This window comes from Bufo gargarizans, chromosome 6 (assembly GCF_014858855.1).
Source record: "Bufo gargarizans isolate SCDJY-AF-19 chromosome 6, ASM1485885v1, whole genome shotgun sequence".
Taxonomy (NCBI): domain Eukaryota; kingdom Metazoa; phylum Chordata; class Amphibia; order Anura; family Bufonidae; genus Bufo; species Bufo gargarizans.
In genome coordinates this window covers 353,840,826-353,866,636 of record NC_058085.1, presented here as the reverse complement: position 1 = coordinate 353,866,636, position 25,811 = coordinate 353,840,826, and the positions used below count along the sequence as shown (strand labels likewise).

Genomic DNA, 25,811 nt, shown 5'->3' with positions numbered 1-25,811 from the left:
TATTAATTATTCATCCGTTAATTGTTTCCATACTGTTTCTCTGGTGTGTGTGCCCCCTCACTTTACATATTACCTTTTGAATCCTTTGGGGTCCTGGGGGTAGGACCAGAGGGTGAGCACCTACCCATACGTGACAGGGGTGAGCCGCTGTATTCGATTTACTGTTTTTGCCTCAAATAAAGTCTAATATAGAGCAACCAAAAATTGTACCTACAAAATTGCAACCTCATCCCGTAAATTCCAAAATTTTATAACTTTTGTCGTTTTTACTGTAGCGGTGCATCAGGGGGGCTTAAAATGTGACAAGGTGTCAAAACCAGTACAGCAAAATCTGACTTGCAAAAACAATATGGCATTTATTTACTTCAGTGCCCTGCTGTTTGGCCACACAGCAGTTTACAACAACATATGGGGTGTTTCTGTAAACTACAGAATCAGAACAATTTACTAAGTTTTATTTGGCTGTTAACCCTTGCTTTGTTACATTATAAAATTGATTAAAAGGTAAAAAATGCCCAAAATTAGCTGTTTTCCTACACTGGGACAGTGACATGGTGCAGCAGGTGCCAAGGTGACATTACACTACATGGGCCCCATGCAGTGTAATGTCAGTGTAGGAAAACCCGGCCTGCCATGTTGCTGAGAGCAGGTGTGCACAGCGTCATAGCTACCAATGACGCCGTGTGCTCCTGCTCACCCATGTAATGTCACCTTGGCACCATGTCACTGTAGGAAAATCCGGCCTGCCATGCTGCCGAGTGCAGTAGTGCACGGCATCATAGCAACCAATGACGCCATGTGCTCTAGTTTGTGAAGGAGGCGGAGCAGAGGCTGACTGCCGGCTCCCCCCACAGACCAAAAGGAGTGGAGAGCCAGAAGGGAGGAGGAATGCATCATAATACAGGCAACTGTCTGCTTCCTATGGATGCAGGGACAGCTGCCAGAAAGCGGGACATACCTCCCCCATACCGGGACAGCCACTGCAATCCGAGACTGTCCCATCGGATCCGGGACGGTTGGGAGGTATGTTTATTCTGTGGGTCAATATATTTACAATGTGTGGATATAGGTTTTATTTTATTACAGAAGCTCTAATCCACCCACTGCCCCTAGGTAACTTCAATGCCTTCACTGACACTAGTAACAAGCATCTGCACAACAGATCGAGGAGGTTTATGATGCTGCATAAAGCGGGCCACCTCCCTCCTAGCAGCAGCGCAGGGGATGAAATTGTGGCAGCGAACACACAAGTATCTCTACGTAGTTCATGGACCGGCTGCACAGGCGGTATGTCTGCTGTAGCTGGCCAGCTAAGATCTGTCCTAGGTTGCTAGTATAGCTTATATGTTTATACAGCTAGACCTGCCAATAACCTTAATACAGTTCCTATGTTTATGTGTTAAAGACAAAAGCAGATTTATTTACAGCGACTTCATTTTTGGATGTCATGTGATAGTTCTATTTTGTGTTCACAGAAGCAGAAAAGATAATATGCTTTTAAGATTCATTATATAATGTAAGCTCAATTACACAGCAGAAACAGAAAGCATAGAGTTAAACTGTTGTTGCTGGGCAGGAGTCTAGACCACAGTCAGCCTCATACACAGAAGGAGTTTTGACCAACCACAGCCAGCCTCACACGAGCTGCTAGAATCATTACACCAGAGGAGAGTAGCTGAACAGACATTCACTCCACTAAGAGCTGCGTTTTACTGAAGCAGAGAGGCCAAAATAGGTATTTAGAACAGTTAAAGTGTTCCTATTGTTATTATTGTAGTATTGTGATTAGAACTGTATACTGAACCAGTTGTGTGTTTACTAACAGTTCCACCAAATTCTATACAACCATACTCAACCAATCTGCAAATAGTTACTGCTAAACAAGTTAAGCAACTAGAACTATTAGTTAACCTCAGATATACTTCTCATATACTTAATCATAAAGTGCTTAAATAACTTAAGGTGAGAGTACAGATACTCGAGAGAAATATATCCACTATTTTATGTTGAATGACAAGATTGAACAGTTGAACCACCATCTTATGCATACCGCCATTTTATGAATCTTTATGCAACACATGTTTTGTACATGGACTATCTGCTGCGGAGGTGGCAGTGTTATATGAAGAAAAGTTGAAGTTATTGCAAGCATTTGGTGTGCTCTTTAAATTGGCTGTTTCCATAGAATGGTGTTAGAGGAATTACAGAGTAATAGACAGTATGGTTAGACTAAGAAGTCCAAGATATCAAAATTCTTCTAATGCCACAGTGCAAAAAGCACTTCATAGTGCTGCGCCTGCCACATCCGCCCCTGTGCGGCTCTTAAAGAGACGTCACGTTTAAACATTTGGACCTAGGCTGGATAATTAGACATCGAGATAGGGATACTGAGCTACAGACCATAGGTCACCAGCCCTGTGACCAGGAAGCCAGCCTTCTGAGAGTGAGAGGGACAGCTAGCTCAGGCCTTTCCTCAGCATGAACCTTCTTCTGCCCTGGAGAAGCCAGCCCAGTGCTTTTCCTGTATTGTTTTGCACTTCAGTTCCTCCAGTAAAGATGCACACTGGTTTACTTAAAACCCTGAGTCTCTGGACATATTTCCCATTGTGGTGCGCCTTACAATCACCTTTGGATAACAGCAACACGTGGTGACACCTCGACAGTGATCAGGGACTCGCATAGCAATGAAAAAAGGCTTCAGCGACTCCACCTTCGAATTATAGATACTTTGATCTTAATGTATTGGCTCCGTAGAACCAAAAGTTCTTCTTGCCCGAGACTTTGATGAATTACTACTGTGTTCATATCTGCGTATTCAAAACTATTTAAAATAGGAATCCAAAAGTCGGCTTTGGTACTGGCTGGTACTTCAGAACCAGGGGCGGATTGGCCATAGACCTTAGAGAAAGGCCCCGGTGGGCTGATGCTTAGGGGGCCACCTGTGCCCTCCTCACAGCCGGTCAGTGGAAGTTTTTGGGGATGTATTTTGTGATGGATTGTGGTGGTATAACGTGCCACAATGTTATTGCTGGCCCTGCCTTCCATCAATTTCAACCCAACTACGAAACGGAGCCACGTTCAGTATTTTTCCCAGGGCCACTTTGTTTCCAGTCCGCCCCTGCTCAGAACCAAAGCCCACTTTGGTTAGTTTTTTTTTTTTTTTTTAAACTGTTTTTAAATACACAGATACAAAGTAGTAATTCACCAAAATCTCACGAGACAAAGTTTGGCTTCACAGAGAATACATTTTAATGCTGTACGGAAACAGCATTAAAATAAAGTTATTTGAACCTTGATTCGCTCAAGCCTAGTTGAGGCCACCACAAACCCGGCCACTGCACATGGACTATATCGTCTAAGCTTTATATCCTTCTCTAATGATTATACGCTCTGTGGACTGTATTTCCTGTGCCACTGGACTTTCTCCTTCCCATGCAGTGAAGTGCTGGTTAGAAGTTTTATGATGGCTGCAGTAAACTTGGGGCTGTCTGTATCTGTCTCTCTGTTAATTACAAGATTAGAATAAACCCTGTGACACACATGAATAATTGAAAGTCATTTAATCACAGCCTGGTGTGCCTTGAGTTAAACACATAAGATGCAATTGATTAGAAAGCACTGCATTCTCAGATCACGCGGTTATCAGGCATTAGTCAAGTCCGTAATCACAGGCATCAAAATGCTTCTTAGAATATAGTTCGAAAAAGCCGCGTAGAACATCCGGCTCTGTGAAGGTCTCTTTAACAGCAGGATCCTGCAGCATAAGCTCTTGCCAGGCTTTCACACATGGCAAATTCTCCAGAACCCTAGATAAAAAAGGAGAAAAAGAAAAATGTCAAATTATGCCCAAAGTCCCGATGTAGACCCTGCAACTAGGGATGAGCGAATCGACTTCAGAGGAAACATCCGAAGTCTATTCACATAAAACTTTGTTCTAATACTGTACGGAGCAGGAGCCCTGTACAGTATTAGATTGTATTAGCACCGATGAGCCGAAGTTATTGCTTCGCGAAGTCTCGCGGGACTTAACGTTGATTCGCTCACCCCTACTCGCAATGTTAAAGGGGATTTCCAAGATTTTATAAATAACCTATCCCAGTGATAGCCAACCTCCAGCACTCCAGCTGTGGTGAAACTACAACTCCCAACATGCTCCATTTATTTCTGTGGAGTTTTGAGAACAGCCAAGCAAGTGTGTATCTTGGGAGTTGTAGTTTTACCACAGCTAGAGTGCAGAAGGTTAGCCATCACAGACCCATCCTATAGATATTGTAGGTAATCAGTATCTGAACGCTGGGGTCCTACACCATGGATCAGCTGTTTGAGAAGGCACCACTGCACCATACATTTTATAGCGGCTGACTTGGTATCATCAGGGGTCCCAGGTGTAACACCCCCACTGATCAGATACTTATGACCTATCCTGAGGATGCTATAAAGAAAAAAAAAAAATATATATATATATATATTTCTACAGAAGTTTAATTAAAGAGCACCCGGCGGCAGAAATCAACCCCATTGAATTAGTCAAACTACCTGGCGGTATTAAGTCTGATACCCCCAGTGGCGCAGGGTTGGGGGGGGGGGGGGAAGGTTGCCCGGGCGCAAAATTGCAGGGGGCCTATGGCTCCCGCCCCCTTCGTTCTTCCTCATAGGCTTCAGGATAGTGGCCTGACACCTATGAGGCAATGGAGCATTCGTAGTGACTAGAATGGAGTTTCTCCTGGGAGGTATGAGGTGCGGGGAGTCTCGTACAGGGGGCGGGGCCTAAAGATGTGCGGGAGATTCTACAGAGCATGATGTTGGAGAGGGGAGCAGAGGCTGCAGGTCAGTATGTGGAGGAGAATCGGGATTTATTTTTACTTTTTTTTGCAGGGGCTGAAGGGAGGAGGAATAATCCTTGTACTGAAGACTGCATGTGAGAGGTGGGGGGAAGATGAGAGAAGGAAGAAGTTAGAGTCAGTGTGCTATCCACCCCTGTTGGGGGAAGGCTGTGTGATAGTGTTCAGGAGATCCCCTGCATAGGGAAGACAGCAAAGATCTTGTCTCGGCTGAGACCTGATCATATACCCAGGCTGAGCACCTGCAGCCTCAGCTGGATGAAAGAAGCAGAGAACCACATACAACCTCCAGAATTCCAGGAAGAAAACATCCCCTGAAAAATTATCTGCGAGTTAAAGGGAACCTGTCACTGGGATTTTGGGTATAGAGCTGAGGACATGGGTTGCTAGATGGCTGCTAGCACATCCACAATATCCAGTCCCTATAGCTCTGTGTGCTTTTATTGTGTAAAAATAACGATTTGATACATATGCAAATTAACCTGAGATGAGTCCTGCCCCCTGACTCATCTCACCTACAGGACTCATCTCAGGTTAATTTGCATATGTATCAAATCGTTATTTTTACACAATAAAAGCGCACAGAGCTATGGGGACTGGATATTGTGGATGTGCCAGTGGCCATCTAGCAACCCATGTCCTCAGCTCTATACCCCAAATCTCGGTGACAGGTTCCCTTTAAGTCCAGAGACCTAGGAGAAGCCATTCCTCCTCAGCTAGTCTGTCCCCACAAAGCAGAAGATTAATTCCTGCAACAGTTACAGAGCTACCAAGCAGACGTGCTATCCTGCAAGCTACCCACATATCAAGCAGAAACATTTATTCCTGCCAATGATTGCCAAAACCTGCTGGGACCAGAGACCAAAGCTGTATACAAGTTATCTTCAGTAAAGAAACATTTAAACGTCATCTAAAAGGTCTGGACCCAATTTCTGCTGCAAAATTCCTCTATTACTCCTATCACTACACAAAATTTATTGCAAGTGAGCCAGGAGTCCAGCCATACCCAGGTAGGAGACACTGTTGACACAATTATCACCACCCTATAGAGACATTATAGGCCATTACACCACTCTGGCATTCCTAATCTGGGACATCCATTATAACACCTTGAAAGGGCCCTGGAATAGTACCCTGCAATTGGAGTCACGACAAATACAGAACTTTAAATACCCGTAGCCCACTGCATAAGTGGCGTCAGCGTACCCATTCCTGGCCACTGCATTAGAAGGCAGGGGGAGTGATGCATCTTACATGGGACTGTATGTTGGAGGATCTGAAGGTTGCATCTTACATCGGACTGTATGCTGGAGGGGCTGAAGGGGGCCATAATTATTACTATAAGGGCCCATTCACATGCCCGTAGTGTATTGTGGATCCGCAATACGCATGGCCGGCACCCCTATAGAAATGTCTATTCTTGTTCGTAGAGATTGAATGGGTCCGCACAATTGCGGAACAGATGCGGACGTGTGAATGTTGCCTAATACAGAGGGGGCCGTAATTACAACACCACTACAGAGGGGCAATTATAATTTTAATAATAAATAATTATACAGAGGGGGCCATTATATATCATAATTATACAGAGGGAATTATATTTATGGGCACTACGGGGGAGGTGAGGTCTGTTATCTGAGGATGATAGTAAAGTAAGGAAAAAAAAAAAAATTATAATAAATGCCGTGAAACTCTGCAGAGATGCGGCTGAAAGAATGTATCATGGCAGTCTTATCTCCGAATGAAGACGCTGAGGAAAGTCTACATCACAGGAGATGTCACTGGATGTAACAGGTATGGTGCTGTATTCTCCTGTATATTTCATAGCAAAGTAGGTTATGTCCATCCAAATATCTGTTTTGGCCATACCCCCCAGTGCACTGAAACCCTCAGTTACATAAATAAACTTCTTTCTCAGGAATGTTGCTGCATTTTACTCAGCAGGATCGACCCTACTGGGTATTATGCTTGATTTAATAGGATTGGTCCTGCAGACAGGTGCGCTTTAAAGGCAGCTACAAAATATGTTTTATCTTACTTACTCTTGCACTTCAAAAAGACCCAACCGTTCAAACCAGGGCCAGATCGTGTAATCAATCATAGACACGGATTCTCCACCAAAGTAAGGGCTTTTCCTCTTGGCCAGAGCCTGTAAATAAAGTGAAGATAAATTACAAAACCTTTTTTCAGCAGCGGATGGCACCCCATCCTTATTACGCCCCTGTGGGCCTTTCTAGGCTGCCTCCAGAAGGTCACAGTACCTTCCAAGAATCCATGAGTAAAAGCCTCCATGGAAAAAGCCATAGGGAAGCGCAGTAGAGGCAGGGTGCACCTAGCCTTTCTGCTGCCTGAGGTGAAAATTTAAACTGCGCTTCCTCTCCAGCCGTACTGTTAAAAGGTATACTGTGATACAGTTGAATATACAGAGATGAATGCTTGCACAATGGAAGTGCTCATTTCCCACAGCACTCCACTTGTTTCTAGGCCTTGCCGCCTGAGGCAATCGCCTAACTTGGCCTCATTGGAGGGCGCACCCCCCCCCCCCCCGGATCCATTATTGCCTCAGTGTACTAAATAGTATACAGCCCCATAATATACATACATGTGTGCACCTAGCCTTTCTGCTGCCTGAGGTGAAAACTGAAACAGCACCCCCACCCCCCCATTCAAGCCAATTTCTTAACCTAACCCCTTCCCTTCAGCCCATGGCCCTTCGGCTGCCCCCCCCCCCTTTGCCCCTACCTGGTGCTGCCCGAGTCTCACCTTGGCCTCATTGGTGGTGAACCCCTGTTTACATACTGTACACAAGGCGTTAGTACATGTTTTGATCAAAAGGCATGAGCCTACTCATCACATTAAGGTTGCCTTGATGGTACCTACTCTAGCTGGTGCAGCACCACATGGCACCCACATGTTTACAACATTGCACCACCAGGCATCGTGATCCAGCAGTCTAACAGCACCCCTGCTGCCTGACCAAGGTACCCTGGCACTAAAAAACAATTACCTCTTCAAGTATTTTAAATTTCTCAAAAAACTGCGTCTTTGATTCAGTTGTATCTCCATTGTCCCTCTTGGCAAACAAGATCTTGTATAGTGCAGAGGTAACCTGTCGAAGGCAAATGGAGAAAACTGAATTACTTGTCTCGATAGGCACTTTCCTAAGTATAAGCAAAAAAAATTATATATATATATATATATATATACACATATATACACATACATACATACATACACACACACATACACATACACCAAAAGTTTGGACACACCTCAAAGAGTTTTTTTATTTTCATGACTATGAAAATTGTAGATTCACACTGAAGGCATCAAAACTATGAATTAACACATGTGGAATTATATACATAACAAAAAAGGTCATATTCTAGGTTCTTCAAAGTAGCCACCTTTTGCTTTGATTACTGCTTTGCACACTCTTGGCATTCTCTTGATGAGCTTTAAGAGGTAGTCACCTGAAATGGTTTTCACTTCACAGGTGTGCCCTGTCAGGTTTAATAAGTGGGATTTCTTGCCTTATAAATGGGGTTGGGACCAGCAGTTGCATTGTGGAGAAGTCAGGTGGATATACAGCTGATAGTCCTACTGAATAGACTGTTAGAATTTGTATTATGGCAAGAAAAAAGCAGCTAAGTAAAGAAAAACGAGTGGCCATCATTACTTTAAGAAATGAAGGTCAGTCAGTCCGAAAAATTGGGAAAACTTTGAAAGTGTCCCCAAGTGCAGTCACAAAAACCATCAAGCGCTACAAAGAAACTGGCTCACATGCGGACCGCCCCAGGAAAGGAAGACCAAGAGTCACCTCTGCTGCGGAGGATAAGTTCATCCGAGTCACCAGCCTCAGAAATCGCAGGTTAACAGCAGCTCAATGCCACACAGAGTTCTAGCAGCAGACACATCTCTAGAACAACTGTTAAGAGGAGACTGTGTGAATCAGGCCTTCATGGTAGAATATCTTCTAGGAACCCACTGCTAAGGATAGGCAACAAGTAGAAGAGACTTGTTTGGGCTAAAGAACACAAGGAATGGACATTAGACCAGTGGAAATCTGTGCTTTGGTCTGAGTCCAAATTTTAGATATTTGGTTCCAACCACCGTGTCTTTGTGCGACGCAGAAAAGGTGAACGGATGGACTCTACATGCCTGGTTACCACCGTGAAGCATGGAGGAGGAGGTGCGATTGTGCTTTGCTGGTGACATGGTTGGGGATTTATTCAAAATTGAAGGCATACTGAACCAGCATGGCTACCACAGCATCTTGCAGCGGCATGCTATTCCATCCGGTTTGAGTTTATCATCATTTATTTAACAGGACAATGACCCTAAACACACCTCCAGGCTGTGTAAGGGCTATTTTACCATGAAGGAGAGTGATGGGGGTGCTGCGCCAGAAGACCTGGCCTCCACAGTCACCGGACCTGAACCCAATCGAGATGGTTTGGGGTGAGCTGGACCGCAGAGTGAAGGCAAAAAAGGGCCAACAAGTGCTAAGCATCTCTGGGAACTCCTTTAAGACTGTTGGAAGACCATTTCAGGTGACTACCTCTTGAAGCTCATCAAGAGAATGCCAAGAGTGTGCAAAGCAGTAATCAAAGCAAAAGGTGGCTACTTTGAAGAACCTAGATTATGACATATTTTCAGTTGCTTCACACTTTTTTTATGTATATAATTCCACGTGTTAATTCATAGTTTTGATGCCTTCAGTGTGAATCTACAATTTTCATAGTCATGAAAATAAAAGAAAACTCTTTGAATGAGAAGGTGTCCAAACTTTTGGTCTGTACTGTATATATAAAAATTTTGTGACACTTATCAGAACTGGCATCTTTGTCTCCCTGTGCTGGAGTTAGATGCGCCTAGAAGAAGTAGATGCCTCTTGATCATGTAGTTGCATTAAAATTAAGAAAATTAAGTCTACACCAGCCAGGGTCTGGTACAGGCTTCAACTTACGTAAATTTCTGGCTTAATTTATAGTAACTCTGGATAAGCCTCCCCGTTTTCTCGTCACTTCAGACGGTGGCAAGAAGCTTAGAAAATAAAGTAGAATCCACTGCACTCATCCATTCAAAAGAAATCCTTGCAATTTATTTAGGCAACAGACTATTCTGTCCTGCGGTTCTGTGACCAGTGGAGTGGGCTCAGTAAAATGGACCTCCCCCACTGACCTTATGACAAGCAGTGGTGACTTCCCTGCAGAGAGTGTCTGGGTGCCAGCCATATGATGGCTACACTTTTTTGGGGAGATAGTTACACCAGGGTTGTAGGAGGTCATATGGGAACCAACCAGGGGGTTGGTTTGAGTCATCCAATTGATGACCTCACCCTCTAGGTGATATGAGTGGCTTTGCTCACCTTTGACCTTTCCCTTCCACAACTGGCAATTGTTACCTTTAATCATGTCCAGCAACCCTTAGATTCCCTTTTAGGAATCATTATTACTATTTGCCATTTACAGCCCGTTCTCCTATTTGCCTTTGAAAGGCTGATTAGCAACCAATGACGTCAGTGTTTGACGCTACCTATACTTGTTGGCTGCTTTAGCCTGAGCCACCTCTCCTCCTGGCAACCATATAAGTCACCAATAGTAGTGACATCCTTCCCTTTGACAGGCCACTTCATTTTTTTTTTGCCCACACTTCATGCACCTAGCAGATGCTGAGACTGGATGGTTACTTCTCCTCCTGGCAACCACTGCTTCAGCGATAGGCTACATCATGCTCCTGCGTGTTTTTTTGGAAGGAAGCTGCCATGTTTTCAAACCTTGTACAACCCCATTAGGGAGGTATTCAGGTTTCAAGACATTGAGGACCTATTCTCAGGAGAGGTCATCATTATCATATTGGTTGGTATCCAGCGCCCCGCAGGAGTTTGTGCAAGTGCTTGTCCTCTTCAGTGTTTACCTCCACGCTGTCTACATTATAGTGGGATGAACAGCTGTAATCATATATGCTGCACCACCAATACAATGTAGATGGCATGCAGGTAAACATTTGCTATACTCCAGACCTGGGGGTATGTGCAACTGTATATAGTAGTACATTGTAATGTTTTGTATATTATTGTTGTGGCTATGTATTCGAGCAGAGGAAGGTATGGTTGGCAGGAAGCGCTAACCACCCTGTTCTTCCCCTCTTGGTAGGAATGGTTTGGCCCCGCTTCCTGCCAGGAGGGGGTAGTGTAGCTGGCCAGCTAAGACCTGTCCTAGGTGGCTAATCTAGCTGTATAAACACACAAGCTATATCTGCCAATAATACAGTTTCTATGTTTGCGTGTTAAAGACAAAAGCAGAGTTATAGTGACTTCATGTTTGGATGTCATAACTGAGCGAGATAGAGAGAATATATATATATATATATATATATATATATATATATATATATATATATATATATATATATATATATATATATATATATATAATATCTCCATCTATAAATAATTTTCACAGAAGCAGAAAAAGATAATATGCCTTTAAGATTCATGATATGATGTAAGGTAAGCTCAATGACACAGCAGAAACAGAAAGCATAGAGTTAAACTGTTGTTGCTGGGCAGGAGTCTTGACCAATCACAGCCATCCTCCCACTGTGCCTGTGTGGTAAATCCCCCTAGCAGGAGCTGCTAGAATTATTCACCAGAGAGGAGCTGAACAGACACACAGTTCCAGTAAGAGCTGTGTTTTATGGGAACAAGGAGGCCAAAATAGGTGTTTAGAACAGTTATATATGTTGCTTTTGTTACTATAGTGATATATACACACTGTATACTGAACTGGTTATGTGCGTTTACTTACAGTTCCACCATACAAATAGTGACCAAATTCCATATTGCAATCCAAATTGCATACAACCATACCAGATCATACTCAACCAAACTGCAAATAGTTACTGCAAACCAAGTAGAACTATGGGTTAACCTCAGTTAAACCTCTCAGAGATCATAAAGTGCTTAAATAACTTAAAGTGAGAGTACAGATACTGAAGAGAGAAATATGTCCACCTTTTTTTGTTGAATGACTAGATTGAACAGTTTAACCACCATCTTATGCATACCGCCATTTTGAGATACCTTTTCAACACGTGTTATGTACATGGACTATCTGCTGCAGAGGCAGCCGTGTTATATATGAAGAAAAGTTGAAGTTAATAAAGAATTTATTTCAAGCATTTGGCGTGCTCTTTAAACCTACTGTTTCCATAGAACAGCGCTAGAGGAATTACAGAGTAATACAGTCTGGTTGGACTAAGAAGTCAGAGATATCAAAATTCTTCTAATGCCACAGCGCAAAAGGCACGTCAGTGTTGTGCCTGCCACAGGTAGTTCCTGTCTAACTGCAGAAAGAGGAAGCACATGCTAGAGCTCCTATTACTGGGAAGGATAGATTCTTCTCCTGTGAGAGCAACTCCCCAGAGAGTTTAGCAAATTTTGCTTCCAAAAAGCACCTAAGAGACAAGTGATCAGCAAAATACTGCTTTATGGACACTGCTGCAAGGTACCCATCATCTACACCACAACTAGGCCAGATGAAGTTAGGTCTAAATCTTGGAGAACATCTATACCCACAACTGCCAATATGTAGTCATTCAACCAGCCACCATACCTCCTTAACTGGTGCCAGAAACTGCACTTTGATGCTGCTGATTGTACATTTACTTCTGGCCTGATTCTTCAACCTGTGTGAAGTTGGCACCCCATGTTCTTAAATTTCAAAAATAAATACATCATTCGTTTGTGCTGCAAAAATGAACGTTTGCGCCGCTTTGGTTTCCGAGATATTGCGCACTTGATTTGCTGAAACCCCGCCCACTTTCCACCCCATGTTTTTAAATTTCAAAAAGAAATACATCATTCGTTTGTGCTGCGTTTGTGCCGAAAAAATGAACGTTTGTGCCGTTTCAGTTCCTGAGATATTGCGCGTTAGATTTTTATGAAGCCCCGCCCATTTTCCACCCCATGTTAAATTAATACACCATTCGTTTGTGCTGCAAAAATGAATGTTTGCGCCGCTTTGGTTTCCGAGATATTGCGCTTGATTTGCTGAAACCCCGCCCACTTTCCACCCCATGTTTTTAAATTTCAAAAAGAAATACACCATTCGTTTGTCCTGCGTTTGTGCTGGTTTGTGCTGCAAAAATGAACGTTTGCGCCGCTTTGGTTTCCGAGATATTGCAAGCTTGATTTGATGAAAGTCCCCTCCCACTTTCCACCCCATGTTTTTAACCCTGACTCTAGACCCCCCAGGTGTGCTGCAGCTTGCCCCCCTCCCGCCCCCCCCCCACAACTTTTTGGGGGGCACAAGCATATTTTATTTATTTTTTTCTGCGTACGCTGACTGTTAGCGCATCGCACGCCCCACCGCTGATCAACTTCGGACGGTTGATCAGCGAGTTTGAATTTTTTTTTTTAAATCTAATTTTTGGGCCTTTAATTTTTTGGTCTGTTGGGTTTAGGGTAAGTTCCCGAACACCCGTCCCCCCACACACACGCACACCAAATAAAGTTTATCACACACACACACACCTATGGCCCGCCGGATGTACGCCCCACAGTTCATTGCTCAACATCCGGGCTCCTTTTTGGCTAGGCCCAGTGGCTGGACTCCGGTCTGTGCAGCCAAGATGAGGACGTTTTGGGGCCTCGTGCTGCATATGGGCCTAGTCAAGAAACCTAGTGTCAGGCATTACTGGAGTGGGGACGTCCTCTACCAGACCCCACTTTACAATTATGCAGATAATGCAGCATGTCCCCCCCAAGGTGATCCTGCCTATGACCGCCTGTACAAAATCAGGCCGGTCATCGATCACTTTGGGGCCAAATTTGTGCAGGTCTATGTACCTGGAAGGGAAGTCGCGGTTGAGGAGTCTCATTTCTTTCAAGGGGAGACTCATTATCCGCCAGTATGTTCCCTCTAAGCAGGGGAGGTATGGCGTGAAGCTGTACAAACTTTGAGAGAGAGTACCTCAGGGTGCACTTACAAGTTTCGTGTGTACGAGGGGCGAGATTCCCGTATTCAACCCCCAGAATGTTCCCCCACTCTGGGTGTTAGCGGGAAACTTGTGTGGGACCTTATGCACCCACTGCTAGATAAGGCTTACCACCTGTTCGTGGATAACTTTTATACTAGTATCCCCATAGTTTTATATCCGATTATCAGTGGCTAAAATGGGGAAGGGGAACATAAATTTAGTACTCCATGGAAGTGTGGTACTCCCTGAAGCAACCAATAATGTAGAGGCCCGGATGATCGGGGCACGTGTCACACTGAGTAGTGGAGTCCTTCCGTATCCCCCTCCTGTGACACACTCTGCACCTTTTTTGGGTCTGCCCTTCTTTCCAGTATGGGGGACCACACCTGGAAAGTGTTGGCCAGGGACGATCCGGGCGCCTCCAGTTCCCGAGGTACTCTGGCCTGCTCTTTCCCGGTCAGAAAAGATCAGGTCCTTGAGGACTACCTCATAGAACTGAAGGAATGTCCCTGTGTTGCCAGCACAAAAAAAGAGTTGTACAAGGCAACCTGCACCAAGCAGACCGCAACTTTTTTATACCATGCCCGGGTTTTGCGCATGGCGTTATATGGCTCGAGGACTTGATCAGGGAGATCAACTCCTCCCATATATCGATTCTAGTCGACGATGCAATCAGGCTTGAGGACCGTTGCCGCAGTACCTCGCACAGGGACAGGGGTGATGGCGTTACCGTGAATTGTGGACAGTACAAGGACATCCCTCTTGTCTTATATCTGACCAGCAACAGGTTTCCACTGGTAAGTGCACGGGTCGCACCCCTAGGGATAGGTACCTGGAAAGGGTGGGTGGGGAGGCTGCGTTGCTTTTTCCGCACGGTCCCACAAGCGAACGTGGATCTGGCGGCGAGAGACTGGAACAAGGGGATACTAGTATAAAAGTTATCCACGCAAAGGTGGTAGCCCTTATCTAGCAGTGGGTGCATAAGGTCCCACACAAGTTTCCCGCTAACACCCAGAGTGGGGGAACATTCTGGGGGTTGAATACGGGAATCTCGCCCCTCGTACACACGAAACTTGTAAGTGCACCCTGAGGTACTCTCACAAAATTTGTACAGCTTCACGCCATACCTCCCCCGCTTAGAGGGAACATACTGGCGGATAATGAGTCTCCCCTTGAAAGAAATGTGAGACTCAGCAACCGCGACTTCCCTTCCAGGTACATAGACCTGCACAAATTTGGCCCCAAAGTGATCGATGACGGCCTGATTTTGTACAGGCGGTCATAGGCAGGATCACCTTGGGGGGGGACATGCTGCATTATCTGCATAATTGTAAAGTGGGGTCTGGTAGAGGACGTCCCCACTCCAGTAATGCCTGACACTAGGTTTCTTGACTAGGCCCATATGCAGCACGAGGCCCCAAAACGTCCTCATCTTGGCTGCACAGACCGGAGTCCAGCCACCGGGCCTAGCCAAAAAGGAGCCCGGATGTTGAGCAATGAACTGTGGGGTGTACAGGTTCGTCTGCTCCAACATCAGATTCACAAAGGGGTCACTGAAAAAAAGACTAAAGTAGTCGCATTCAGTGAAGCCCACTGTGGAAATCTGGATTCCTGGTTGGCCTACAAAATCAGGAATCACGGGCTCAAAACGCTCTGGGGTATACCAGACAAGTTCACCGGTAGGGGGCTCCGGTGGACTTAACTGGTGGGCCGGAAAACTAGTACGAGCCCCAGAGCTTCTCGTACTAGTGTGGGCCACAGGGTCCCTAGCATGGCGGTCTCCTTGCTCCACCTGGTGGCGTCTCCGTCACCTTGGGGTCTCATCATAATCGCTAGATGATGAGGAGGACGCGGATGACAAAAGGAAAGTGGGGTCATCCTCGTCCTCACTGGGGCTCTTGGACTCGGAGGCAAGCTTGGCATATGCCGCCTAGAACATACGGCGGGCCATAGGGGAGTGTGTGTGTGTGATAAACTTTATTTGGTGTGCGTGTGTGTGGGGGGGACGGGTGTTCGGGAACTTACCCTAAACCTAACAGACAAAAAAAAAAAAAAAAAAAAAAAAAAAAAAAGCCCAAAAATGTGATTTTTTTTTTTAATTCAAACTCGCTGATCAACCGTCTGAAGTTGATCAGCGGTGGGGTGTGCGATGCGCTAACAGTGGCCGGACGCTAAGAGTCCCGGCCACTGAAGGATCTTACAGCCACAGTCAGCGTACGCAGAAAAAAATATAATATGCTTGTGCCCCAAAAAAGTTGTGGGGGGGGGGCAAGCTGCAGCACACCTGGGGGGTCTAGAGTCAGGGTTAAAAACATGGGGTGGAAAGTGGGAGGGGTTTCATCAAATCAAGCACGCAATATCTCGGAAACCAAAGCCGCGCAAACGTTCATTTTTGCAGCACAAACCAGCACAAACGAATGGTGTATTTCTTTTTGAAATTTAAAAACATGGGGTGGAAAGTGGGTGGAGTTTCAGCAAATCAAGTGCGCAATATCTCGGAAACCAAAGCGGCGCTAACGTTCATTTTTGCAGCACAAACGAATGGTGTATTTATTTTAGAAATTTAAGAACATGGGGTGGAAAATGGGCGGGGATTCATAAAAATCTAACGCGCAATATCTCAGGAACCGAACCGGCACAAACGAATGGTGTATTTATTTTTGAAATTTAAGAACATGGGGTGCCAACTTCACACAGGTGATTCTTCAAACTATATTTCTACTGCACCAAACCCCACGGAGCAATGACCTGAGGGAGTACACAGTTATACAACATCTCATCAGGGACACTACCACTCCTATCCTCTGCAACGGTTCCTCAGAGGCTCGCTACACATTGAACAGGACACAGTGCTCGCACAAGCATTGCAATCCCTTCAAACAGCTGATTGGGTTTGCCAAACGATCTGATATTGATAACCTATCCTAGGAGAATGTTAAATAGACAACCTATTTAACATTCTCCATCCCCAACAAAAGATTTCCAAATGTCCTACCGCATTGAAGTGTTCCAGAAGAATCTTCTGTTGTGCCTTTTCATAGGGATCTGCGGGGGTCAGTTTAACCCCAGGAAAGGCTTCATCCAGGTAGTCACAAACAACTGGGGATTCATAGATTATTTTACCATCAGAGGTTTCAATAGACGGAACCAATCCCAGGGAACTTTTCTCAGAAAACCAGTCCGGCTTGTTCTTTAGGTTAATGTTGACGATTTCATGTCTGACCAGAGAAAAAGAAGCGGTTAGTGATGGTGCAATTTCTGTACATGAGTGACGGTCACCTTGTAGACATCTGTAACTGGTCCCCCAACTATCACATTATTTTCAGTATTGGTCACCACAAATTGAGCAGTTGGTTTTTGGGTCCCCTCATGCACTACAATGCTTGTGAGAACATGAGATACTGTAGTTCTCTATGAAATAATCATTCGCAGGAGTCTTTAAGACACAATACAACAAGGACTTTATACCCAAAGCTGAAGGACACTTGTATTTGTAAATCTCCAGAAATGGTATAAAATGATATGCCTACTCGATTCCTTTGGCAATCAAGACAAGCCTGGCTCTTTGGGCGTAGGGGCAGAATCTCATGCTGTAAAGTCGAATAAGTCCCTCTGGTACCGGTCCTGGGACAGCGCTGCCTGAAAAAGTATATATTCAATCAGTATACAGATAACAGAAAAGGTCAACGGTGCAGATTGTACCATGTGAATGAAAAGTCTTACATTGGAGAAGGGGGCGCAAAAATAAATAAATAAAATACTGCTCTGACCCATAGATTTATCTGTGAGAGGTTGTCATATCCTCTCCACCACACATGAGAGATTCCTCCAAGGGCTTATTCACAGTTTTATTACCATGATTTTTCCAAAATAGCAGCAAAACAATATGGTTTGACCACAACATATGAATAAACCCTTAGAGAAGTGGCAGATGAGGTTTAACACTGACAAATGTAAGGTTATGCACATGGGAAGGAATAATGCAAGTCACCGGTACATACTAAAAAACACTGGGTAGGGCCTCATGCACACGGCCGTTTTGGTCCACATACGAGCCTCCGTTTTGGCGGCTCTGATGTGGACCCATTCACTTTAATGGGGCGGCAAAAGATGCAGACAGCACTCCATGTGCTGTCCGCATCTGTTGCACTGCAAAAAATAAAAATAAATATAGCATGTCCTATTCTTGTCTGTTTTGCGGACAAGAATAGGCATTTCTACAATGGGCCGCCCGTTCCACAAGTTGCGGAAGACACATGGGCGGCTTCCATGTTTTTGCGGAGCCGTGGTTTGCGGACCGAAAAAAAACGGCATGGTCGTGTGCATATAGCCCAACACTCACATGGAAAAGGTCCTAGGAATTTTAATAAACAGTAAACTAAGCTGTAAAGACCAGTGTCAGGCAGCTGCTGCCAAGGCCAATAAGATAATGGGTTGCATCAGAAGGGGCATAGATTCCCCGTGATAAGAACATAGTCCTACCACTTTACAAATCGCTAGTCAGACCACACATGGAGTACTGTGTACAGTTCTGGGCTCCTGTGAACAAGGCAGACATAGCAGAGCTGGAGAGGGTCCAGAGGAGGGCAACTAAAGTAATAACTGGAATGGGTGCACTACAGTACCCTGAAAGATTATCAAAATTAGGGCTATTCACTTTAGAAAAAAGACTGAGGGGAGATCTAATTACTATGTATAAATATAATCAGGGGTCAGTACAGAGATCTATCCTATCATCTATTTATCCCCAGGACTGTGACTGTGACGAGGGGACATCCTCTGCGTCTGGAGGAAAGAAGAGGATTCTTTACGGTAAGAGCAGTGAGACTATGGAACTCTCTGCCTGAGGAGGTGGTGATGGGGAGTAAAATAAAGGAATTCAAGAGGGGCCTGGATGTATTTCTGGAGTGTAATAATATTACAGGCTATAGCTTCTAGAGAGGGGTCGTTGATCCAGGGAGTTATTCTGATTGCCTGATTGGAGTCGGGAAGGAATTTTCTTCCCCTTAAGTGGGAAAAATTGTCTTCTACCTCAGTTTTTTTTTTGCCTTCCTCTGGACGAACCTGCAGGATAACAGGCCGAACTGGATGGACAAATGTCCTTTTCCGGCCTTATATACTATGCTACTAGGACACACACTCCTTTACAGAACTATGACAGTGCAAAGATGCATCTCCCGAGAAAGAACAATCTCACTAGTGCCACCTCTTGAAAGTGGCTCCATACAAGTTAAAATCCAACTTTTCTACAAGCCTTGTGATTTGACCAGGGAATATAGCCAAGCCAGATATCCATCCGGAGAGAGCTGTTCCAGGGTTCTTGCTCCTCATCAGTACAGAGTAGATTCTGGCTGGAAGAGAGGCTTTGAGGGCAGCTTAAGCAGGGTACTGAATCTCCTTAAAGAGACCAGTTCATGTATGGAGACTTGTTGGAAGTACTCCATGTTATGGAGACTTATTGGCAATGCGCCATGGGAAATAAATATGCAAAGAGGTATGTCCCAAGGAAGAGAACTAGGTTTGAACGAGTCGGGTTTGGATTGCTCTATATCCGATTAGTTTGAAAACGTTTACAATATTTCCTCCGTAGTGCACCAAAATGTGTGGGCTCTTGCGGCAAACAATGCTAGACTTGCTTCGGCTCACGTCTATGATGTTACACTTCAGTTTTGCACATAAAGTAATGTTCCAAAATCCAAAGCTGAACGTGCTTAGTTAATGAGATTTTGAAACAATTTAAGTTATCTATATGTGCATAACTGAAGTGTAACATCATAGACGCGAGACGAAGCAAGTCCAGCGTCATTTGCAGCAAGATTTTCCTGGCCTCAGAAGAGTCCATACATTTCAGAGCACTACGGAGGAGTGGCCCCTAAAGAAGCTCACTGCGAAACGCGTGTCGGGGGTGATGGTGGTGTTTTTTTTATTTTTATTTGGTATGGACTTTTGCTGGTTGGTAATATTCGGTCATGCCTGACTTTGCATGCTATACTTGATTTTTATATATTTGTGCTCTGGTTATACTGTTATGGACTCAATTACTTATACGCTGCTGTATTGTGTCCATCACAGTCTATTTATACTATGCACCTATATTCCGCAGCGCTTTACAGACATCATCCAACTGTCCCCAATGGGGCTCACAATCTAAGGTCCCCATCAGTATCTCTTTGGAGTATATTCTGCCATTATATTTTTTTCTTGCGGCTATTAGTGTATTTTTACCTACTCCGCTATAAATATATGCACTTGTACTTTTTTTTATTACTGTCCTACCTGCGGACTGCCTCCACCTCTAGTAATAGTTTGTTTAACCATATTATGTGTCATGTCCATCGTGTAGAATTTCTTTAATGTTGATTGAAAAAAAAATATTGTACCATTACCAATGTGGAGTAGATTATTTTCAGAATTAATATCTTTTGCCAATACATTCTGGTTTGGTTTTCTGGTCTCTAAGGCAGGCATGTCCAAACTGCGGCCCTCCAGCTGTTGCAGAACTACAGCTCCCAGCATGCTCTAATAGCTGTAAGCTATCCAGGCATGCTGGGAGTTGTAGTTTTGGAACAGCTGGAGGGCCGCAGTTTGGACATGCCTGCTTTAAGGGCTCGTGGATAGGACAGCACTCCGCCTCCGCGCGGTGTGCAAAATTATAGAACATTTCCTATTCTTGTCCACATCACCATCAAGGAGGTTCTATTAGGACTGTTCTATTAGGGTCCGGCTATTGTGTTCTGCAATGCATTTCAGAATGCACACGGGCAGTATCCGTGTATTGCGGAACCTCCATTTTTCGGGCCGCAAAACAGCCAACGGTTGTGTACATGCACCCTAAAGGAGATTCAGCACCGTGCGCAAAACTGTGAGCGCAAATATTAACTAAGCCTGCTGAGACTGATAAAGTATCGTATTCACAGTATAACGACCAGGACGTGCTCTACATTTCACTTTCCCGGCTTTTTACAATTCTCATGAACAAGGGGTTAAGTCTTCTACAGACACTTCCTCTTAGACTGTCCTTTTAACTCTTTCCTTCCCACAGCTTAACAGAAGCACTGAAGATGACGTAGCTGCGTCGTAGGACTGTGCTTCTCGTATCACACCAGCAACACCTTACAAGCTATGCCGCATGAAGGCATCAGGTCCTTATTATAACGATCATTTAACCCTTTACTTTGAACAGAGTAGAGAAAACACCATTACCCCCAAGCTCAAGGGAAGAAAAAATAAAAATATGCTGTTGAGATGGAATTTCAGTTCCTCCACACGTTCTGTTAAATTTCAACTACACCCATGAGATGTAGCAGAGCTGACTTTTCACCTATGTAACTCTCGGGTTCGGCTTCCTTCACGGCTTGGAAAAACTCACTGGGGAACATTTATTAATGTGCCTGGAAAACTAGCGGCCTAGAAATTGGCCTCTAATAGACCAAGCTTTGTCAATTTCTGGTACCTTTCAGTTTATTATGGGGGTTCCAGACCGCGAAGCCCCCCCCCCTCAATATGATATTGATAAGAGAACCCATCTATTTTAATCCCAGGCAAAACCTGAAAAGTGTTTGGAGGTTAACCAGCAAACTGCCAGAGTGAATCCTTACAGTACACGCCATAGAGGCGGATCATGAGGCGGCCATGGGACCTTTGGAGATAGCAGAGTCCTATACAGTATTAGGGCTAATGAGTCCCAATGACCTGTGCAGAGCCCCGTCTCCAGAAGAAGGCCTCTCACACATCGGATGACATCTGTGACAAGATGGTCAGTGGTTCATCCTTGAAGATGTCCGCGATCAGTGTTTGGTCCATGTGTCCCTTCTTTGCCCTCAGTTTGTCATCCGTATGCCACATACACGTCTAGACTGAAAATTAGTTTCCAGAGGATCTCGTATCAATGGTCCATGAAAAGCACTGACATGGATGGCATCGTGTTGTTTCAACGGTTTTACACGGACCCTTAGACTTCAATAGGCATGTTTAGTCCGCATCACTGACCAAAGTAGTACACGCGTCTGATCAGTGGGGGGGGGAAACCACACACACACACACACACACACAAGTCTAGATAAACACGTTAGACTAAGGCCTCATGCACACGACCATTGTGTGTTTTGCGGTCCGCGGATTCGCAAAACACAGATGTCATCCGTGTGTGTGTTCCGCAATTTGCAGAACGGCACGGACAGCCATTGATATAACTGCCTATTCTTATCCACAAAACAGACAATAGGACAGGTTATATATTTTTGCAGACCACTGAACGTAGCAACGGATGCGGACAGCACACAGAATGCTTTCCGCATCTTTAGCGGCCCTATTGAAGTAAATGCGTCTACATCCAAGCCGCAAAAACTGCAGCTCGGATGCGGACCAAGACGGTCGTGTGCATGAGGCCTAAGGGTGCATTCACACGGCCATAAGTGTTTTGCAGACCGCACATGGCCGGCGCTATATATATACACACACAAAATGAGTATATTGTCCGCAGTATTTTTTGCAGGACCAGAACAATGGATGCAGACAGGATACGGTGTGCTAGCCGCAACTTTTGTGGCCCCATTGAAATGAATGGGTCTGCAAAATTGCGGAACAGATACGGATCCATTTATACGGTCGAGTGAATTGGTCCAATGGTAACAGAAAGGTTGGGGGGGGGGGGGGTCACAAACACCAAACCCTTCTATCCTAACTATGTGTCGAAGCCTGGCAGCATAGAGGGGCCCCTTAGGAATTTTGCCATCGGGTCCCCTCACCTCTATGTACACTGCTTGTTCTGTTTTTTAGGGGGTTTATTAGTTTTGACCCACAAAATGGGTGATGGTTAAGGCAGGTCAGAGTCACAAGCATGACTCCAATGAAAGTAATTAGTCCCAGAAAACACATTGCTAAATCAGCTCTGCTACATCCACATGCACAGCACTACAACCAACCTGGAAAAGTCAACTTTATTAAAGTATCCAATTATTATATGTAACAGATACACAGTATCAATTAGTGTACGGGTTACCGGCTGCTCCTAGAGTTTATACCTCAAATCCAGCTATTCACTGCCGCCGTGTATTCAGCGATTCATATGTTAGGGCGAGGGATGAGCCAACATGTGTTTTCAGGTTCGGCGTACAAGGTTCGGGTTATCTAAGAATTCCGTCATGGATTCCGCTACCACAGACAATAATTTATGGTCCGTGGTAGCAGAATCCATGACAGAATTCTTAGACAACCCAAACCTTGTACGCCAAACCTGAAACACAAGTTGGCTCAACACTAGTCAGGGCACACGCTGTGGATTTTGTTGCAGAATTTTCCACAACTGATTTGGACTAAGATTAAAGCTCAGGTTCCCGAAGCGCTCCCTTACACTGACACTTACCCTTGGCCAGACTCCTCTGTGACGTGGTCATTGTTGCAGACGGTCAGTGACTGGAGATACCTGTAGGACAAGCAGAGAAGACACGTATGTCAGTGTATGCAGTGCAGCAGAGGCCGCTCAGCTCTGTGCATGCTGCATGTGTGGCCTGACGTACCAGAGGAAGCCTGTGTATGAGAGCTGCCCTCCCTGCAGTCTATATCTAGTGACTACAGCAGTCCCCTCCCCACAGCTAATGATCAACCAGAAGAGACCCGGCTCCTCCTGCCCGAGATCTGCTCCATCTGTAAAGTGATTATCACATAACATACCGTGACACTGCAAAAAACGTGTTTAATGTGCAAACACTGGGACACATTGTCCGTTTTTACAGATGCAGTTTTGAATTCACTCCTGGTTTAGGCTTCCAAATCTGCATCAGGAAACCTGACCGTGTGGCCATTGCCTTACTAAGATCTGCTCCATCTGCACAATGATAATCATATAAGTGCACATAACGTGCTTAAATGTAAATGCTTAATGTGCGAATACGGCCACGCGGTCCTGGGTTCCTGATGCAGATTTGGAAGCCAAAATCAGGAATGGATCATAAAAGGAGAGAAAGTATAAAGGACGGACACGACTTCTCTTTTTTGAATTCACTCCTGGTTTTGGCTTCCACATCTGAATCAGGAAACCTGACCGTGTGGCCGTACCTTAAGGCTCCATTCACACGTCCGCAATGTGTTTTGCGGATACACGGAGACACGGATCCGCAAAACACGGAAAGCGGCAATCTGCTTTCCGCATTTTGCGGACCGCATATTGCCGACATAATAGAATATGCCTGTTCTTGTCCGCAATTGCGGACAAGAATAGGACATGTTCTATTTTTTTGCGGAAACGGAAGCACGGATGCGGAAGTGCGGATCCGCAAATGTGGATGCGGACAGCACATTCTGTCCCCATAGAGAATGAATGGGTCCGCACCCTTTCCGCAAAATTGCGGAAAGGATACGGACCCATTTTGCGGACGTGTGAATGGAGCCTTAGGCTAAATGCACACAATCAGGTTTGCGTGTGGATTTAAAAATCCGCAGCATGTCAATTTATTATATTTTAACTGACTGGATTTTCTTCATTCCATTAGTAAAATCTGCATGCAGAAAACCCACACCAAATCCGCACCAATTGATGCGGATTGACCGTACGGATTTGCCTGCGGATTCTCCACACATGAATCATGAACGTGTGCATGTACCCTTAGGGTAAATGCACACAATCAGGATTGCATGCAGATTTTTTGTGCGGATTTGCGTGTGGAAAATCCGCACCGTAGGTCATATACATTGCATTCTATGAGAATTCTCATGCACACGATGAAAAATCTTTCCAAGCGGATTTTAAAATCCGCAGCATGTCAGTTTCTTTTATTTTTCCTGAACAGATTTTCTCCATTCACTTCAATGGAGAGAGTAAAATCCGCATGCGGAAAATCCGCACCAAAACTGCATTCAAATCCGCACGTAAATCAGCACCAATTGATGTGGATTGACAGCGTGAATTTCCCTACGAACATCTGCAGATTTCAGTGCTGATTGTCCGCACATAAATCCTGAACTTGTGCATTTACCCTAACCCTGCTTTCACACCTGAGCGTTTCTTAAACGCGCGTTTTACGCGCGTTTTTGTCGCACGTTTTTATGCGCGTTTTTTGTAATAGTAAACGCGCGTTTGACGCGCGTTTGTGTGATTGACTGCAGTGTCCTATGGCCACAAACGCGCGTCAAAACGCCCCAAAGAAGCTCAAGTACTTGATTATGCGTCGGGCGTTTTACAGCGCGATCGTACGCGCTGTAAAACGCCCAGGTGAGAACCATTCCCATAGGGAAGCATTGGTTTTCATGTGTTGAGCGTTTTACAGCGCGTTTGAACGCGCTGTAAAACGCTCAGGTGTGAACTTAGGGTAAAAATCCTCTCTTTACGCTGGGTTCAGACCTGGGCGTTCTGAAACTAGCGCTCTGTATGCGCGATTGTACGGGCGTTTACAATCGCGCATACAGAGATAGGGGTGCACACATTGTCGCGCGTTCCCGAATATCTATGTGCGGGAACGCGCGACAAACGCCCAAAAAAAAGCTCAAGCACTTGTTTGAGCGTCGGGCGTTTTACAGCGCGATCGTACGCGCTGTAAAACGCCCAGGTGAGAACCATTCCCATAGGGAATCATTGGTTCTTGCCTGTTGTGCGTTTTACAGCGCGTAGGAACGCGCTGTAAAACGCTCAGGTGTGAACCCAGCCTTAGGGTAAGGCCTCTTTCACTGCAAACGCATTGCACCCGCACTGAATCCGGACCCATTCATTTCAATGGTTCTGTGTACATGAGCGTTGGTTTTCACGCATCACTTGTGCGTTGCATGAAAATCGCATAGAAGTGAATGGGGCTGCGTGAAAAACGCATTGCATCCGCAAGCAAGTGCAGATGCGATGCGATTTTCAGGGATGGGTGCTAAGAGATGGTGTTTGTAAACATTCAGTTATTTATCACGTGTGTGAAAAACTCATCATTGCGCATTGCACCCACGCAATAAAAACTGAACAACTGAACGTGATCGCAAATAAAACTAATGAACTTGCTTGCAAAA

The 25,811-nt window shown here is 44.9% G+C and overlaps 1 protein-coding gene across 2 annotated transcripts; it reads right to left on the bottom strand.

The window, feature by feature from the left end:
* Window positions 1-3,543: 3,543 nt before the first annotated feature.
* LOC122941881 (glutathione S-transferase omega-1-like) lies at window positions 3,544-23,397 on the bottom strand. 2 transcript variants are annotated; one of them, XM_044299377.1, is made up of 7 exons: window positions 23,345-23,397; window positions 23,191-23,250; window positions 17,357-17,465; window positions 16,822-17,044; window positions 7,849-7,950; window positions 6,884-6,990; window positions 3,544-3,806 (listed from the first exon to the last, which is right to left on the bottom strand). In XM_044299377.1, the coding sequence occupies exons 2-7, from the start codon at window positions 23,219-23,221 to the stop codon at window positions 3,650-3,652; spliced, it is 729 nt and encodes a 242-aa protein (XP_044155312.1). In that variant the 5' UTR covers window positions 23,222-23,250; window positions 23,345-23,397; the 3' UTR covers window positions 3,544-3,649. The 2 variants fall into 2 exon arrangements, with proteins under 2 accessions (XP_044155312.1, XP_044155311.1); XM_044299376.1 differs by lacking the exon at window positions 23,345-23,397 and having other exon boundaries at window positions 23,191-23,332.
* Window positions 23,398-25,811: the final 2,414 nt, after the last annotated feature.

What these genes read in the sequence shown, in the direction of transcription:
- LOC122941881 (XM_044299377.1), bottom strand. Translation starts at nt 23,221, where the DNA reads ATGACCACGTCACAGAGGAGTCTGGCCAAGG. An exon ending in TTCTGGAACACTTCAATGCG is followed by an intron (nt 7,951 to 16,821) that starts GTAGGACATTTG and finishes TGCCTTCGACAG; the next exon opens with GTTACCTCTGCACTATACAA. An exon ending in AATTTAAAATACTTGAAGAG is followed by an intron (nt 6,991 to 7,848) that starts GTAATTGTTTTT and finishes CTTTATTTACAG; the next exon opens with GCTCTGGCCAAGAGGAAAAG.